Here is a 19,733-nt window from a genome sequence, read left to right on the forward strand (position 1 = left end):
GCTCTGTGATGTCCTTCCTTAGCCCATACCAGTCTGGGGACGCACGGGAGATCCTGTTACTGGCAAAATTTTGGTGGCTGCTCCAGGTCTCCTGGAGGAGCTTCTCAGACCTCCTGGCAGGTGAGCAGCCACTCTGCAAGCACCTGCTGCCTTCCAGCTGTCACGGCACAGGAGGATACCAGTGCGAAAAGGTCCATCTGGAACTTCCTGCTGATGTTCAGCTGGCATGAAGGACAGCCAGGAGAAACAGCTGGGGCCTTTGTGCTGGAGCTCTCCTAGCAGGGAGGGCTGTTCTGTCCTGCAGTGCCCAGGGGACACTTCTAGCTGATTGCATTGTGGAGTGCTGGGCAGCAGCACAGGGAGCTGAGTGCATGGACAGAGAGCTCGTCCTTCTTCTCTCTGAGCTCTTTTCCTTTGCTCCTCTGCCTTCTTTTAGCTTGCAGAGTAAATGGCAGCTTCTGCAGCCAGCAGCAGCGAGGAGGCTGCTCAAGCAAACACACTAAGCTTTCCTCAGCTCCAGACATGCTGGACATGCACCAGTTTTCCAAACACAGCCAAGGTGTTCAAGTACATCTTCATGGTGGTAGACCCATTACCCAAGCATGCCTGAGCCAAAAGGCTCTGAAATGGTCGGGCCTTTTAAAACTCTCGTTAGCAGGAGTGCAAGCCTCCACAATTGCAGACTGACCAGGGGAAAAAGCATTTTAAAGCCTTTAAACAAGCTGTTAAAGCAGTACAATGTTTACCCTTGTGTTGCTAATAGTGAGGTGAAAGCCTTTGTCACAGAGTATTTTAACAGGACGCTCAAAACCAAGAAGTGGAGGTATTTGATAGTGGGCAACACTTTCCGCTATGTTGATGGGTTGATGGAGTTGATTAAGAGCTGGAAGCACCTGTCAGAGCCAGGCAGTGGACGTGAACCCTTTCAGCTGTGCGAGGCCTTGGAAAACTGCACAGAGGGATGTAGTTAGAATGACAGATTCTGCTTCCCTGCACAAAAAGGGAGACCACATCAGGGTGCCTTTAGCAAAAGCAAGATAGGAGAAAGGCTCTGAGCAAATGTTCACAGATAAAGTGTTTACAGTAGCTAAACTTGTGGGAAGGGCATAGATAGCTGTGTACCACTTGATAGCCTAGGATCACCAAGCAATACTGGGGACATTTGACCCTGAAGAACTTCCAGAAGTGAATCCTGACCAGGACATAATCTACAAAATGGAGAAGATCTCTGCAAAAGGCAATGGACACTACTTCCAGAAGTGTTTTCACCAGTGAGCGATCGGCTTATAAAGTAAACGTTTCAGGTTACACTCCTTTTTTCCGAGGATTAAATAAAGCTTTGTACCTATGGAACCTCTTCTGGTCTGTCACCCAGACAGAATTAATGAGCTGTCCCCAGCCCTCTCGTTTCACAGTAATTGTTCTGGCAGGAGCAAGTATGGAAAAGGCAGATTTGTCATCTCTGTAGAATCAAACCAGGCTGAATTTACCAACAAAGGGGCAGCACCTGATGCATGCCCTTAGCTTCACCAGTCTGGAGGTACACGTCTTCCTGTGGTATATTGTATTTGTAGCTCTTGGTCTTCTACTACAGATCTTACATTTCCTAACACATCGTGGCAGAAGGGCCCTGGGAATAAACACTCTGCGGGTCTCTTCAGTGCTTGACATCCAGCGTACGGCTGCTTGTAGCTGTGGATGTTGGATTCACTGGTCTCAATGATGCCTTACAGTTCTCCTTTCCTTGTAATCACTTTTTTTTTTGTGATTACTACTGTATTTCTACAAAACCTAGAATATACAATTTAGGATCTAATTGGTATTCTCTTGGTCAAGAGAAAATCTCTGCCAAAGGAAAGCTTAGATATTTTTCTCTTTCTGTGTGGAGAAAAGATCTTTGGAAAAATACTGCTAACTGATTCATACTGACTCTTTACATGGACATGATAAGCATTCATAATAAGGGCTTCTGCAAAATCAGTTATAAGTCATGTGGTATTTTCTTTCACTAGAAGAGAGTTAAGCTTCCAAATACAGTAAATCATCTTTTTATTCACATTTCCTCTGTTGCCATACGCCTATTTCTATGCTAGCTAGTCAATATTGTTGTGCAATTATTGACAGGCTGAAGCTTGCCTCTCAGATCTTTAAAAGTGAACTTTAATTTGGAATTTCTCCTGGAAGACAGCACAGCTGCCAGACACAGTGCTGGTTTATAAACAGCACAGAATTTGCATGAACTCAGTAACGGCTATTGATAGTTAAAAAGGATGCTGAAGACTGAAGAGAGCAGGTTTGTCTTTCTCCTAGAGAGCAGATGCGATTACCTTGGAGTAGTGCCTTGGGGGAGTGTAATCGGCATAAAATGAGCACGTCAGACTAGCAATATTATGCAGCCCAGTGGGCAGGGACCCTTGTTCAGAGCATGTGTAAGATGGGAGCTTGCTGGAGATATAAAAGTAGCCAGAAGCAGAGAGAGAAGCACATACTGAGTGCACAGCAGAGCAGCGCTGTGGTTCAGCACGTGAGTTGTGTTCCCAGTTGCCTCTGTATATCATTTATAGCCATGACAAGTGTTTGTGCAGAGGCAAGTGAACGACTGCTCTTCAAGTCTCCTCTTGACGCCGTGTGCTGTACTGTATTATAAATGCATTATTTCTGGCTCAGAAGAACAGAGCAGCTTTTCAGAAATGTTTTTCCATTTTATCTGTCTCTCTCTTCCCTACTTAGTTAACGGTTTTGTGACATCAGGAACGTTACCCCTTAACAGAAGTTTTGAAGAGCCTTTTGAAATCCCAAACGTTTCCAGTTTCTTTTCCTGGGATAACTACACTCTAGCTGACTGGCAGAGCTTCGTGGGCAGGAGCCGATACGGAGCTGAATCGCAGAATCTCACAGTGAAAGCCCTGCTCATCATGGCATACTCCTTTATCATCATCTTCTCGCTTTTCGGCAATGTCCTGGTCTGCCACGTCGTGATCAAGAACAAAAGGATGCACTCTGCCACCAGCCTGTTCATCGCGAATCTGGCCGTAGCCGACATCATGATTACACTACTCAACACACCCTTTACACTGGTAAGAGTGGGAAAGAGACCCTTCCCTCTCATTTTTCTTTCAAAGCATGAACTTTGTTAAAGAAGCATTGTAAAAATAGTTCCGTGCATGGGACTGTGCTGCTGGGAAGTGACAAATGACACTGCATTCAGGGAAAAGAGGCAGCTGGATCCGTCAATGCCATAAAGGCATTTCAGTGACTTCAGTGACCTTTCTTTCTTTATACCATTGTAGGCAGTGCATGAACATCTTACAGACCTCTTTCCAGTCCAAATTATAGTGGTTGGAGTACTCTTGGGAAAGCTCAGTATGTCTTTTTCTTCTCTAATTTCTGTTACCTAGTTGAAGATCTGATCTTATCTATCGTTAAAGGTGGTCCTGGTAGCACTTGAGCAATAATAATGTCACAGTGATTTCTTAATGCTTTATAGCATATATGGTCTTTTCCCCCCTTTGTTTGAAATAGTTCCAATGTAATACTGTGAATCATCATTTTACAAGCTGTGTAGAAAAGCTGTAGTTTGCTTTGAATTGAAATAAGGCATACAGGTGATCCATATCCTATAAGGAGAGCTTAAGAGGGGAAAATTGATAAGACTAATTGCCTAAACTGTTAAACTACAGAAGAGAATATTGTGAATGAATCAGAACAAACATCTCATGCTGCTTTGCTGTATTGTCCTGGAAAATACTGCTGGGCCACTAGCCTGACTGTTCAGGGTTCAGCAGTCAGTGAATTTTACAAAGAGGTTGACTAGAAGAGGTAGGTGATGTACATAAATGGGTTGGAAACGGCTATTTTAGAGTATCTAGTAAATAGTGTAAGAATTTTGAGCCAGAGATCTCTCAGGTATATACATATAAGCATGTCTGTGTGTGGTCGGAGAGGGGGTGCACAAAAGCTAACAGTATTCTGGTTTTAGGCTCGTTTTGTGAACAGTACATGGATATTTGGGAAGGGGATGTGCCACGTCAGTAGATTTGCACAATACTGCTCCCTCCATGTCTCTGCCTTGACCCTCACAGCCATTGCCGTGGACAGGCATCAGGTGAGAGCTCTCTGAAGCAGACAGCTAGAAGGTTTGGAAGCACTTAAGTTAAATGAAAAAGTTTTTATCTGTTTCATTTACTTCTCAGCTCTCAGATTACTGTAAAATGCATGAAAAAATTGGCAGTGTAGTGGAACAGTTCTTGCTAGCAGATCAAAAGATTAGTTTAAAGCATACAGCAAGGCGAGAGAAGGGGAGACCTCTATCCCTTTGGAATCTCTCCCAGCTGGGGAACAGGAGTTCAGGAACAATTTCTTCAGATTGGTAATCTGCTAGCTGGTCAAACTAAGAGAAAGTCAAAAGCCTGATAGCAATTCCAGATGGTCAACTCTCCTCAGGGGATGGTTTGTTTGGCTTGTGAACTACCTGTGCCATGGATGCAGAGAGATCTCAACTAGCTTCAGGCAGCTAAAGTAAAAGCTTTCTGCCCTTACTCAGGTACCCAGTCCCATGTGAATGTTCCACACTGTGTCCAGGGATTTCTCAAACCTGGGTGCAGTTTTCCGGTGCTTCTGTGGGTTTCAGGGTCTAAGCTGCTAGACTCTGCTGGGGACATTATCCTCACTGGGAGCACTGGGAAGCCCAAGGCAGAGACACCTGACATGCAGCCTGTTGGAGTGTGGCATGTCCAGCAATAAGTCAGAGCTAACAAGCCTTGATGGACTCAATCTGACTCCTATAAAACCACTCCAGCAGCTTCAGAGCATCCCTGGGCAAGGCAGGACAGTGTATCACAACCTGGACCGGCTCTGTACATTAATACCATGGCCCATGTGACATGCAGTCCTTTCTGGAGCCTAGGAAAGCATTGTATAGAGACATCTGTGTATTAGAAGTACTCACATTATCCAAGTTTTCTTTATTTGAGATTTCGCATCCCTTGCTGCTCTGAATGATGGAGAGCTCACTGTACTTTTGTCACAAGCCTGACAGAGCTGAAGCTTACTACTGATAATGGCTTCATAATTGGGAACAGGTACAGCTAATAATTTCTGCCGGAACACCTCTAGTTTGCAGAAAATACACAGCATGTCAGAAGCATTCCCAGTGAGCACTGATTAAATCACAATCCCATGGTTCATTGTATCACAGATACTGAAAAACCTGAGGCAGTTATTTTTTACATCATTTTTGTTATATAAGAAAACTGAACCTGCAAATGTAAATGTGTGTGAGACGCACTGACACACCATTTTTGCCACCTAGATGCAAATACTGAAATGCAAGAGGACAGGGATTTGATTTACCATTTGTACAGAGAAAACTTTCAGGCTTTCATGTACAACTTAAAGTCAATGGCAGCCAGGTGAAGACAGCACTGCTTGCATGCTAAATTTCTACTTTAAATAGCATATTTAAGGCTGGAAGATAATATGAAAAAAATGGTGTATTTATTTCCAGAAATGGTATCAGCTTGAATACTGATTTATTTTGAACAGGTTATAATGCATCCTCTGAAACCTCGCATATCTACTGCAAAAGGTGTTATCTACATCTTTGTAATTTGGATCATGGCAACTTGTTTTTCCCTCCCACATGCCATCTACCAAAAGCTCTTTACTTTTGAATACAGGTAAGGATGTTCTCTGCTTTCCCTCTACAGTCTCACTAGCGACAAATTCTCAATGGTGATATGTTGGCATCTTCTATTGAAAGCCTTGAGCTTATGATCAGCCAGCTATGGATCTGGTCTATGATTTACATCAGATGCCTTTTACAGTAGCTGGTATCATGTTCTTTTTTCTATTTTTTTTTTTATTATTTTATCTTTATTCAGGCACACTAATCACATGAAATAGGATAACAAGTTAGAGGGCCTGGCACAGATCCACAATCTCTACAAGCTGTCAATTTACACTATTTACAAATCTGGCCTATCTGGGCAGAGCAGGAATGGGGAAAAAGCTATCAGGTTTTATTCTACTCTTTAACCCTGAGGAAGTTACAGAATCTGCCTATCAGCTGCTCATTCTATAAAATGCTGTTGTAAGCATTGATATTTGGAAAGTAGTTTAATGAAGGAAAGGCCCTTAATATGTGCCCAGGCTGTTCCTGTTTACAAAAGGACATTTGCCAAACAACAGTGAATAAAAACTTGCTTCTGTGCAGCTGGTAATTTTGTATTTAATGAAATTCATAAGACTATCAATGTCATGAATGTTCATGAGAAATTATCATCTCATTGCTCACAGGCTGCTCCATGGCTCAAATCCATGGGCATCAGAGCTTCACTTAACTATGACAGATTTGCATAAATGACGGGTCTGCTTCGGGGTGTTATGACATGAGCCTCCTCTTTCCGTGTTTCTGATTTGCCTCCTGCAGTGCCCTGGCATATGCACTCTCACCTGTTGTCTGATATCTTCAATTGCAGTGAGGAAGTTACTCGGTGCCTCTGTCTCCCAGATTTCCCTGAGCCAGCTGACCTCTTTTGGAAGTACCTAGATTTAACAACCTTCATTTTGCTCTATGTCCTGCCCCTTTTGATCATCTCTGCTGCTTATATAACAGTGGCCAAGAAACTCTGGCTGCGCAATGTCATTGGAGATGTCACCACTGAGCAGTACTTTGCCCTTCGCAAAAAGAATAAGAAGACTATAAAGATGCTGATGCTTGTTGTCATCCTCTTTGCAGTCTGCTGGTTTCCCTTAAATTGCTACGTTGTCCTCCTCTCCAGCCAGACCATCCACACCAACAACGTCTTGTACTTCGCCTTTCACTGGTTTGCAATAAGTAGCACCTGCTACAACCCTTTCATCTATTGCTGGCTCAATGATAGCTTCCGATCAGAGCTGAAGGCTTTGCTCAACATATGCAGAAAATCTCCTGGACCTACAGAACAGAGGCTTCCCTCCACAGTCCCATCCTACCAACTAGCTTGGCCAGAAAACAGCAGCTTCAAGAAATTATGTGTCCCCCACGTCCTTCCATTAGCCTCCAACATCCAGTCAGGAAAAACAGACATCTCTTCAGTTGAGCCAATAGTCACTGTGAACTAAACAGTGCCCCTGGCAAAACTATAAGGACTGTACCTGGGTTTGACTAGAGCTAAAACAGTGTGAAGATGTGGAGCCCTGGACTACTAACAGTGACAGTGCAGGCACACATGATGAAATCAACCAGCCGAGCTCTGCAGAAGGTAATATAAAAGAGTTAACTCTTTGATGCAGGCTGATAATAAAGGGGAAGAAAGCAAACTCTTGCTAGGAAAGAACTCTTTTTGTGTTTCTCAAATTGCCTTTGGATCTCTTTGCAGGAAGGGATTCTCTGCATGTACGTCACTATGCTATCTGCATGACTAAGCCTTTTTACCAGTGGGTCTTTGTGTGTGTTTTGTCAGTATTTAAATACTAAAGCAACAATCTAATCACATCAAAGCCCCTCTTTCTTCTTTAAGTCTCTTAATAACAACATGGTCAACCCAGTGCAATTGGGTACAAAGTCATCACTCCTGAAGGATACAGAGAAGGCAGAGTTACTGAATGTCTTCTTTGCTTCAGTCTTTACTGCTAAGGGCAGCCCTCAAGAATCTCATACCCTGGAGATAAGAGAGAAAGTCTGGAGAAGGGAAGATTTCCCCTTGATCGAAGAGGATAGAATTAGAGATCTTTTAGGCAAACTTCACATCCACAAATCCATGGGACCTGATGGGATGCACCCATGAGTGTTAAGGGAGCTGGAGGATGTTATTGTTAGGCCAATCTCCATCATCTTTGAAAAGTCATAGAGAACAGGACAGATGCCTAAGGAGTGGAAGAAAGCTAATGGCACTCCAGTCTTCAAAAGGGGCGAGAAGGAGAACCCAGGAAATTACAGACTAGTCAGCCTCACCTCCATCCCCGGAAAGGTGATGGAACAGCTCATTCTGGATGTCATCTCTAAACATGTGGAGGAAAAGAAGGTGATCAGGAGTAGCCAGCATGGATTCACCAAGGCAAAATCATCCTTAACCACCCTGATAGCCTTCTCTGGTGGTATGACTGGCTGGGTGGATGAGGGGAGAGCAGTGGAAGTTGTCTACCTTGACCTCATCAAAGCCTTCCACACTGTCTCCCATAACATCCTCCTACATAAGCTCAGGAAGTGTGGGTTAGATGAGTGGACAGTGAGGTGGGTTAGATGAGTGAACAGTGAGGTGGCTTGAGAACTGGCTGATGGGCAGAGCTCAGAAGGCTGGGATCAGTGGCTCACAGTCTGGTCGGAGGCTTGTAGCTAGCGATGTCCAAGGGTCAATACAGGGGTCCAGTCTTGTTCAGATTATCCATCAGCAACTTGAATGAATGGACAGAGCGCCTCCTCGGCAAGTTTGCTGATGATGCTAAGCTGGGAGGAGTGGCTGATACACCTGAGGGCTGTGCTGCCATTCAGAGAGATCTGGACAGGCTATAAAGCTGGGTGGAGAGGAACCTCTTGAATTTCAACAAGGGTAAGTGCAGGGTCCTGCAACTAGAAAGAAAAAAAAATGTATGCACCAGTTCGGGGTGAGCAGCTCTGCTGAGAAGGACCTGGAAGTGCTGGTGGATGACAAGTTGACTATGAGCCAGCAATGTGTTCTTGTGGCCAAGAAGGCCCATGGTATCCTGGGGTACATTAGGAACAACATTGCCAGCAGGTCAGGGGAGGTGATCTTGCCCTCTACTCAGCCCTGCTGAGGCCTTATCTCAAGTACTGCATCCAATTCTGGGCTCCCCAGTACAAGAGAGACATGGAGCTACCATAGAGAGTCTAGCGTAGGGCTACAAAGATGATTAAGGGTCTGGAGCACCTCCCTTATCAGGAAAGGCTGAGAGAGCTGGGCCTGTTTAGCCTGGAGAAGAGAAGACTGAGAGGGGATCTTATCCATGTCTACAAATATCTTAAGGCAAGGTCTCAAGAGGATGGGGCCGGATTCTTTTCAGTGGTGCCACGCAACAGGACAAGAGGCAATGGGCAGAGATTGAACCACAGGAAGTTCCGCCTGAGTATGAGGAGGAGTTTCTTCACTGTGAGAGTGACAGAGCACTGGAACAGGTTGCCCAGAGAGGTTGTGGAGTCTCAGTCTCTGGAGGTATTCCAAACTCACCAGGATGCGATCCTGTGCAACATGCTCTAGGTGACCCAGCTTGAGCAGGGTGGTTGGACTAGATGATCTCCAGAGATCCCTTCCAACCTCAACCATTCTATGATTCTGTGAATTGGGGGCTGGCAGGTCCTGATCTATTCAGAAAGAATGAACAGATCTATTTCGCAGATCCACGTTTTTCTTTGCAATACCCTCAGGGAGGTGAATGGTTAGATAAACACTGAAAAATCTTTTATATCGAAAGCATTTTTCCTAAGTTAGATTTGAAAAGAATGAGAGAAGTGGTGCCTATTCCTTGCATAAGTTGATGTTAATCAACAATTTCTTACTACAACACCTGTTGGCAATGCTGTATCACACTGAATTTTTCTTTCGTAAAATAGCCATGAATATTCAGAAAGCTTTTCTTCAAGTAAAGATCTAAAACCCCCAAAATACTTTTGAGAACATTGAACATACTGTTCGAAGTTTGAACAATGATGATTAAACACTATTTTTAGTTTGGACTAGAACCCTTTGATCAGAGTATCTCTGAATTATTGTTAAGTGATAGCTAAAGAGTCCCACAGTTTGACTTTTTAATTTGTCTTTGCATTTTGCTCTCTCACTTGCAGAGCATCTGGGTACTTTTCAGATTAAACATCAGTTCATAAATCTCCTTTAGGAGAGCAGATGATATCTAAGGCAGCAAGTAATAAAAGAGGAACATTTCTCTGCAAGTTACTCTCTGGTGATTGAACAATTTTGGTGCATAAAAAGATGATTGAGATGTGCCTTCATTGAGTTGCTATGTTAAGAAATTGATATTCTGTCTAGAGTAGTTTGCAGAATTTGATGTTCTGAGCAGCAGAAAATCTGATTCTGAACAAGGGAAACAAAAAAAGACATTCCAGAAATTGTATCTTGTATTGCACTGGAAAGAAACAATTTTCCCTATTCTGTGGAAATTAGTTTGAATGTCACTCTAGAGAGCCCCATTCCACATTCATTGCTTGTAGCAGCTAGTGGTGAAGTGAGAAAAATCTTCTTTTCTTTAAATGACTATAAATGACTATAAATGAAAAAGGAGAAACTATTCTTCACAATGTCATGTAATAAATTTACATTTGTGAAATCATTTCAAGGCTTATGAAGGTTTTTCACATACGAAAGAGAATAAAACAACTGCCATTTCTTGCATCTAACCTGTTTTTCCACATCACTGCATGTTTTACTTCCTCTATGTCCTCTTGCTTTTTCTTTCACAGGTATTATAAGTAGCTTTGAATTCAGTATTATATTGTTAGTTCTTTATTAAGCACCCAGGAGTCAGAATATTTCATATCAATGATGTGCAAAATCAGAGCTTTCTTCCTACCTGCTTTGATTCCATATGCCATATCTCCTTTACTCTCTTAACATCTGCAATATGTCAGCAGGAGGATCTAGACATGGAGGGTCCATGACCCACACTCCCCAAGCTAGTGACAGCAGATCTTGATTCTCTTCCAGCAAATAAATCTTTAGGAATATTGAATATCTAACAAAACCGTTACCACATACTTAGAAGAGAAAAGTAGTGGTGGGATATATTTAGAATGACAGTAATCTTGGATATATTTTGAACTGTTACAAATCAAAATCATTCCTTATTTCAGTTGCTCAAAATGTAGCCCATATGTTCAGTGTAAGTTTTAAATATGCCAAAGCATGTGGGAGAAGCCAGGACCTAAGCCCATTTCTACTCCAGAAGAAAGAAAGATGATGATGGAAAGAGTATTGGAAAATCCCCTTAATATTAGTGTGGGAAGATAGCCAATTCCTTCCAAAATCTGTTCAGTGAACATTATCCTTTCATTTTTTTCCCTTTGTCTCTTCCTTCTTTGTAATTACACAGCTCTGGTTTAATTAATTTCAGAGTCTCTCATAACCCCCTGCAGCCATCCTTTCACTTTTTAACTATTATAACTTCTCTCTTGCATACTTAAGTATTTCCCGGGGAAGAGAAAATGTGTGTTTTCATATATGTGGAAGGGATGAAGCAACAATGTAGCTGCTGCATTTGATTCCCTCTGTCAAAAGAAAAATAGTCTGTGTTCACATGCAGTTTATAGGAACAAGTTTCACTCAGTGGTAGCAAGGCAGGGGAGAAGAGACCTGAAGAGAAAGCACAGTGAGGAGGGAGTGTGTGACAGTGGCAGGCAGCAGGATGGAGATTACGACACATGGTAAAGTGAGGGCATGAGGAAAGGAGATATATGGAGCCTATGCTATTCCCATCTTAATTTTGTCACAGATTTTGTAAATTTTGAACCAAACCATTTCAATGATTATGTCTTTGTCATTTTGTACTCATTAATAAAAATCTTTAATTAACAACAATCTACTTGAATTTCTGTAATAGTTTTACTCAGCTCAGACTAGGAATAAACAGATGAACTTCCCCATGGGGGGGTAGAAGGAGGAGATCTAGAAGAGATCAAGAGATCCTTCCAAAAAGCATTCTTTCTTCTTTCTTTATCCAGACAAGCAAATGATTAGGGTTGTGTTTGGATTTACCTACACAGTCACCTCGGTTGATGAGTGGAAAATGTGTGTGCTTTTTTTCTTTTTTTTAAAAAAAAAACATATAACATTTACATTTACATTTAAACATTTACATTTGAAAAAAAAAAGGGTCTGCAAATAGAGAAATTAAAATATTTTAAATCTTTACAGTATCCAATAGTTGCAGGATTCTTTTTGCTCATGAAGGGTCTGAGATAGAAAAGCTACCCTGGAGATCAACTTCTGAAAGTTAGAATTTTACTAGTAATTTGATCTTCTACTCTGATCCTTCATAGCATTTTCACTCTTGTGAATGAACATGTGCCACTCACGGCTTCAGCCAGATCAGCACTACAATGGGGTCTGTCACATCAGCATCACCTGCTGGCTCGAAATACTGGAGTGAGCACACATCTAGGTGACTCTCCCTCAGAAAATCAATACAAGGAATTTTCAAAATATGATTCTGCTATTGTCAACACCATCAAAGGGCTGAGGGATAAATCTTCTTCTATATTCTGGATTCATCTCTCTATGCTTTAAACCCTTTATTTTCTTGTTTCTTTCCTTCCCTTTCAGTAAATGTGATGTATAAATGTTATATCTATAAGAGCTTCCAGGATTAGATTATTGTATTTAGCTTTGTTTGGGATAAGGGATTCTGGTCTGAACTCAAATGGGATGTTCTTTCTGAATCTGAAGGTAACCTTTTGTCAGCTTAAGGAATATTCTCTGCCTTTGGGTGCAGTTAAAAATCCTTTGAGTAACTACATACTTAGAAGCTTGTCGGAACACTGAAACACAAAATTCTCAAACGTCCAATTACCCTTGTGCTTGCTCCAGCTAGATCTGAGCAGGGCTCCTGCTGTTACAACTCTGGGTCCTGTACCCCAGTGCTGACCAGAGAACCCTTCTCCTCCCGACTCTGCCCAATGCCTTGATGGATCAAGGCAGAGGGGAGAAATAAAAAGTCGATTTAAGTACAGGTGATAAGAGAGATGGGCCTGGCAAAAATTGAAGAGGAGATGGATTGGACAGAGTTCCTTAATGGCCTGATCTAGCACTGAACTAAAGGTGTCCAGTAAAAAGATGAGTTTTAGAGAAAATAGGACAGAAAAATGCAGAAAGACAAACTCATGGTTAAAGTAGTTGAAATGGTGTCCTTGAAAACTGACTTGTTTACCTGTCTGTATTTAATACACTGTACTACAAAATGTACCTGATGTGCTACAGGGAAATTTCTGATGAGCATTTGCTAATGCTAATTATGTGTTCTTCATTTTGTTCATATCTGATTTGGGATTCTGCAGAAGCATTTTGCATACACCAGTGCTGCTCAAATCAATGGGGGCTGTGCTCTGAGCACAGGAAGTGCAGTATAAGGCTAGCTATTCCGAAACCATCAAATCCTAGGCAATTTAAATCGGGCATCCAGACTTCATGGGTATTTCATTCTACCTCAGCTGTGCTGCTGATCAGAGGGATTCTTTTAAAAAGTAAATAAGGTCATTTACACAGCGTTCAGATGCCATCTTGATTAGTTTGAAAAGTTGGTCTGAGTGATGAAGAAATGAGGTATGTGCACAGGGCAGAGACTGTCTTCTTCCCCTTTCCCTTTTGTGTATGTTTGTCTGCTTGACGGAGCCTGACTTTTTGTTACTTATATATCGTGCAGTGATGCACAGCCATCAGACAGTTGGTTTAGTAAGTAGCCTTAGAAAGACAGATCAGCAAGGGTAGACTGTGAACTGACCAGTTTCTTAAGCAAGCCTGCACCACTACTACCAGCCAAACTGTGAGCACTTGGCAAAAGCCTCCGAGAAAACCATTCTGTGTCTGAAGTAGCGACTGTGAACATGAGACAGGGCCACCTACTGAATAATATGTATGCAAAGCACTGAACAGTTAGTTGGAGCTTGTTAGAGGGGAGACAGCCTAAGTGCAGGAGTTGTGAAAAATAAAACATGATCTTGTAATTAGAGATTGTATCATCTGTCATATGGATGAGGGAGCTCAATTAAAGTTGGACAGGTAAAGTTAATGCCAGCATTTCCTAAACTTTGAGAGTGTGTCTCTGCAACTTTGACGATTTTAAGATAATGTTGTGATTTTTCTGTTCAAAGGGAAGTTATTTGTATTGACAATACTGTTTCCTTGAAATATATTGTAAGGCTGCAGGTTTTTAAAAATTAACTTGCAGATCCTATGACTGGTAAATATTAATTCTCTGTTCCTATATTCTATATATAGAATATACATATATATACACATATATATATATATGCATGCTAGGTGCTTTATCCATTTTCTCCATGTAGAATTGTACAGACAACTTGAAAGGGAGCAAAGATCAAGTTTCACTTGACAGTTTGTTGTATTTTGACTACTACTCAGGGATGAGAAGTCCTTGAAGCCTTTCTTGCACTCATTCATGTCAGATGAGGCTTTTCCCTTTAAACTTCCCTTCCCTTCCCTTACATTCCCTTGCCTTCCCTTTCCCAAAAGAACCTAAACCAGAAGAAAGAATCTGTACATTAATTGCATTTAAAAACATATTACAGGTTGATCTTTTATTGAAAAAGTTTAATTGTGTAGTCAGAATGCTCTCACTCTTCTGAAGCATCATATATATCTTACAATAAGCAAAGATTCATTGTTTTAGACTGTATAACAAAGACTTCTGAAAACTCTAATCTGGGGGTTCCTCAAGTTTGGTGTCAGACTTGGCAATCAAGAATCTATTTTTTCACAGAAGAGAGATTTGCTGATTTATGAAAATGAAAGCCTTTTAAGACATCTTGCAACGAAAAACTGAGCTACCTTAGCAGACAAGTCATTTGTGGCCATCTATGTTTGTCTTGGCCTCAGTTCCTCTTATTTATTCTACTTAAATAAATAGAAATAAAGTAGGTAATAAACCTTTTTTAGATACATTAGTATAGCTACTGTATTCTGACATGAGAAACACTTCTTACCATCAGTCAAGAACTTTAACTTTCCCTAATGAGCTTCCTTCAGCCCTTTGTGGATCCCAGCATCTCCTGGCCCTGCAATTCTTCTCTGCTTTGGTAAATCTCAGCCATCTTTTATACACTCAGTATTTTTATTTTCTTCATTCTATTCAGTAAAGTTATTCTTGAATACCAGCTAAACATCTTGATTAACTGCATATTCTTTTCCAAACACCAGATGAGTCACACTTGTACTGAGAATACATTAAAGAGACAATGAACAGAAGCGTCTGCTGGATGAGAAGAGACTTCAAGGGGAAATCTAGTCCAGTCTTGCTGCTAGAAGATCTCTGGTTGATGTTTGTCCAACCTATTTAAAAAAAAATGTCTGCTGAAAGAAGTTCCTCGGTCATCCCAATGCTGATGAGGTATGTTAGTACGAGGGTATCATGACTCTAGACGATAAGAAAATTATTAAAGGACTACACTACTGCTGTACCATGGCATCTGAGCAACCCTTCTTCTGCTCCATCAGTGCCCTCTGCTCTGCCTCCACCTCCAACTCAAGCTGGGATGATGCTACAGCACAGCATTTGTATCTCAGCAGCTGCAGGGGAAAGAGCTGCGGGTGGCCTGCTGTCTCTCCCAGCCCATGGCACAGCACCTGGGCAAAGAGTAGAAGTGCTGCAGGCACATTCTGAGGGGTTGAATGGCATGTGCTGGGGTGCACAAGTGGGTGGAGAGGGAGAAAGTTCCTCAGAGGCTTACACTGGGTGCTGTACCTCATGAGATAAGGAAGTAAAAGGATTCTCTGTATTCCAAGGGTTATAATCATTCACAGACAAATTTTGGTCATCCACTGGCATGAGATCACTTGGGCACTGAGGAACTTGTGGAAAATGAGGAACTGAGGGAAGGGGCTCTTGCCCCAGCCCTGTGGATCTCACCACCACCAGGTTGCTGCAACACTTTCTAGTACCAGTGCTAGACAAGAATATGTTATTCCACAGCTTTGCTACTTTGCCAATAAAGCTTTTTCTAAGCATTCAAGCTAAATGTCACTGTTGCAAATGAATCTGATGGCTTCTTCTCCATGCCATCTGTAAAGGGCAGTCTCTTGCTACTTTTTCTTAAATGAAGACTTTCCTATTGTTTTCTGTCTCTCTTCTGCATCTATTAGAGTTCTTCCAAATATTCCTTGAACGTGACATGCCTTTTATATTCTGCACGTTTTTCTTGAAATGTGGTGCTTGAACAGAATGGCATATCTCAGGTACTTCCTCACCTGCTCCAAGCAGAGCAGAAAAGTCATCACTCTGCCTTACATATGACACTCTTGCTAATGCATTCCAGACTGATGGAGGAATTTGGATAGGCAGGCTGGGGTTTTGGGGGATCTTTTTATGCAAAAGCACTACAGAGATAACTTCCTAAGTTTAAATCCACAGTAATCCCATATTTTTCTACACTCTTAATGTCTAGCTGATTATTACCCATTTGATTTCTCCTTCATAAGTGTAGTTGTTCTTTTGCATTTTTCTTAATTTCACTTAGTTGAGTTCAGACCACTTCTCAACTGATTTGTGCTCTGTAGTCCATCATCCATCTCTGTACTGAACAGAACAAACCTACAGCGCCCCACTTCCAGAGCCTTCCCAATTAAATCCTTGAATTCAAACTTATTCCAGACTCTCCATCATAGTATTTAACATACACTTCGGATAGGCTGAAGTCCCCAGGGAAGTAGGCAAGATCTGTGTCAGTCTCAAGCTCTTTAGTGGTAGAGAACAGTTGCCATTGCAATCTGACAGTGGTGCTCAGCAGAAAAAATCCACAACTGCTTTATTCTACTACATGGGTTTCTTTGTAACAGCAGAATTTCTGTTGCAGCCAAATAAATTACAAGAGCCAGCTCCTTAGTAGATATAAATGGAGTATTTTTCTTTACATATGATTTGCTATGGTTGCTATAATTAGCAATAAGGCAGGATAAGAAACTGTGGTATGACTATCCTGGAGCACTGGAGGTTTGGAGAAGCTGGATCACAGATAAAATTCTTTTATATCACATGAGTTTACAAAATCACTACTTCTTTAACACAGTTTTTTCAATGTATAGCTTAGTGCCAGAAATCAGCTTGCTGTTCTGTAACAGAGGAGAAACTAAACAGAAAAATACCACGTGCTATTTCCCAATATTAGCATGTTGCATCTCATGGCAATTCAGATATGGTCCAGATATGATTTGGTTTCATAAAGTAAAAATCTATTTAGAATAGAAGGGACTGTGCATCAGTCATCTTGTCTGTAATTTAATACATAATATTAATACTTCATAACCAAAAAACAGTTTGTCTTACCCAAAGGAAAGCAACAGATAGCTGAATCATTACAGCTGTATCTGCTGGAGGCAGGAATATTTCATGGAGTATAGGTAAAACTGTTAGAACACAGCATAATCAAATCTTTTTACTATGACATGCACAAGGAAGCCAAGACCACCTGAAATAACCTGGAAGTATCACCTAAGAGAAAGATTACAGACTTCTCCTAGATGGAAGAAATGACTCTCAGATTTTGTTGACATTCTTTGTGACTGCAATACAGCCTTCTTGTTTTCATCTGCAGTCAGTAATATATTCTTGTCTCAGTTGATGGAGGTGAAAGAGGGCTGCTAAAAATACAGCAATTTCTTGGAACTTCATTAACACTAATCTGTCTCACTCATATTTTTCAAGGTATCAAGTGCCATCTCCAAACTATCTTTATTTCCACTGTTCTTACAGGAAAGAAACTGAGAAGTTCCAGAGAGTCAACAATCACACTTCTCTGATGGGTAGAAACCTCTTCTTAATTCTCTTAACAACCACAAATAGCTAATACAAATGTCCTACAGTGTTTTTTTTTTAATCTCTGTATCTCAAAGCACTTTACAAAGATTGATATCCTTGTCTACATTTGTGCACTATATAGAGAGAACAGTTACTCACCCCATCATCCAGTTACTGAGAGTCTTAAACTTTGCCATATTGAATGTGAAACTTCAAGATGTTTTTCATGTCTTTTGGATGGATTATGATTAAAATGGTCTGAGTATGCCCTGCACAGAAGTCATTAATAGTGTCATACCCTAACATCTTTGACTGTTGATCTACAAAGTCATGCCGAGTTCAGCAACACTGAATGAAGCTCTACAGCTTTGAAATGCGAGTATGTACACCTGCAAGCACTGAGCCATGCATGGACTTGCCAGGTTCATTTCAGCTCTGTTCTCTGTACTCATTTGCATGCTGTAATCACAGCTGTCACAGAGCCCAGGACAAGTAGTGCACTGAAGTTAGGCCTTGCTGAACTTCAGAAGAAGCAACAAGCTGCTACAGTAAACTGTCAGATGAAAAAAATGTGTTTCAAGAGCTTCCAGGATACCTGACTCCTCTAAATAGATTGACTTGCAAACAGTATCTGGACACATAGATAAAGCTTTATAATAGCAGTTTCCCAATAAATTATTCAGAACTATGTTATTCATAAATCTCTTGAGTCCTGGTGAGACAGTGCAGTCAGTTCAGCTGCTGAAGCAGTCTGCCATCCTTGCACTGAAGTCATTGAGCTGTGACAGTTTGCACCAGCAGAGGCATGGCACCATGTAGCTGTTCTCTGAGGCCTGACTGCAAGATTCTGTCACAGTCTAGCATGGCCTGTAGTCTCCCAAAGCCATCTATGGCTGGTACATCGTGATTCTAACTTACTCTCTTATTTCCCTTTTATCACTGATGCTAGAGGAAGAGAGGTCCTTCCCATACCAAGCAACCCACAGAATCCCTGCATGCTGCAGCCCAGCAGAACAGCAGCCCCTTCTCCTTCCTGCGGGACTACATGGTGGGCTGAAAATGGCAGGATGGAGGAGGACAAGGTGAAAACCCATTGAAACTTTGGTTCCATCCCTCCTGCTGCTCTGTAGACTTACAGGTTGTATTTTACCAAGGACTGTAGTAAGATGGATAGTCCAGTCCTGCGAGCCCTACATCTGTCTCAAAGCCTGGATCCACAGGAGCTGACATCCTGCTATAACAGGGAGCTCCACAGCTGCTGTCACCTGGCCATGAGTGGTTGATCTCTGCATGCTGAAGGCTCAGGGCCAAATGTGAAGTACAGGCCAGAAGCCCCATACCTGTCACTTTGCATCCTCTGTGTGGACCCACAGGAAGGGTCCAGCTTCCCTACTTGTTCAGCGCATCTGGAGAGCCTCACAACAGCATCCCAAAGCTGAGTGCTGTCCTGGTCTCCGGGAGGTGGACACAAGAGTTTTCCTAATGTGGAGTAGTGCAGAAAGGTTTCTAAGCTAAACGAGCAGGACTTCAGATTTCAGCCTCTCATTTTATTGTTTATATTTTGGTCTGTGCCAAGAGCTCTTCAGACTGACCAGTGCAAGTGCAGTAAAATAAGTGGTAGATCTCCCTAAATTAATTTACAAGTGAATATCTAAGTTGTTTTAGATGTTAAGAGGCCTGTATCAGTCATAAAATAGCAGGTAAAAAGAATGAGAATAGAAAAGGAAAAGCCGGACACAACCCAACCCCTGCAGCATCTGGTGTGACAGGCACTCTGGGAGTTTGTGATGTATATTTGTTGAACAGAAATGAAAATTTGGCCTCGAGTGCAAAATCACTTCGGCTGGTGCTGTGAGAGCAAGATGGATGGGCACAGAGGTGGGGTTGCTTGGCAGGTTACATTTCAGGTGGGAATGATTCACAGAGCAGCTTAGCCTGAAAAACAAAATAATCTTGCTTCTGAGTTTGCACTGTTGGAAATTATGAAAGCTCCTGCATTGCTGACAGCCCTTAAAAGCAGCATGGGGAGCGAGAAAGGCACACAGCTCATTTCTTCACTGCCGCACGGCCCCCCCGTCCCCGTCGGAGCTAAGCCGCGCGCCCCAGCTCCTCACTTTCCTCCGAGGAGCTCCATGCGGGTCCTCCCTCCTCCTGCCCCCCGCGGCGAGGACGGGCCGTTTTGGGCTTGCTGCATCCCGGCGGGCCGCGCTCCTCTCACTCCCTCCTGCCAGCCCCCAGGGATCCGGCCGCCAGCCCCG

At 42.2% G+C, this 19,733-nt stretch overlaps 1 protein-coding gene across 1 annotated transcript; it reads left to right on the top strand.

Annotated features, from left to right (window-relative positions):
- The first annotated feature begins 2,690 nt into the window (after positions 1-2,690).
- GPR83 (G protein-coupled receptor 83) lies at positions 2,691-7,104 on the top strand. Its single transcript, XM_062577859.1, has 4 exons — positions 2,691-3,077; positions 3,980-4,105; positions 5,545-5,678; positions 6,480-7,104. The coding sequence occupies exons 1-4, from the start codon at positions 2,691-2,693 to the stop codon at positions 7,102-7,104; spliced, it is 1,272 nt and encodes a 423-aa protein (XP_062433843.1).
- Positions 7,105-19,733: the final 12,629 nt, after the last annotated feature.

This window comes from Rhea pennata, chromosome 1 (assembly GCF_028389875.1).
Source record: "Rhea pennata isolate bPtePen1 chromosome 1, bPtePen1.pri, whole genome shotgun sequence".
Taxonomy (NCBI): domain Eukaryota; kingdom Metazoa; phylum Chordata; class Aves; order Rheiformes; family Rheidae; genus Rhea; species Rhea pennata.

Bases quoted from the DNA above. Each gene is read 5' to 3' on its own strand.
- GPR83 (XM_062577859.1), top strand. From the start codon at position 2,691: ATGTTTTTCCATTTTATCTGTCTCTCTCTTCCCTACTTAGTTAACGGT. The intron at 3,078-3,979 runs GTAAGAGTGGGA...TTCTGGTTTTAG, and splicing joins TCAACACACCCTTTACACTG to GCTCGTTTTGTGAACAGTAC. The intron at 5,679-6,479 runs GTAAGGATGTTC...CTTCAATTGCAG, and splicing joins CTCTTTACTTTTGAATACAG to TGAGGAAGTTACTCGGTGCC.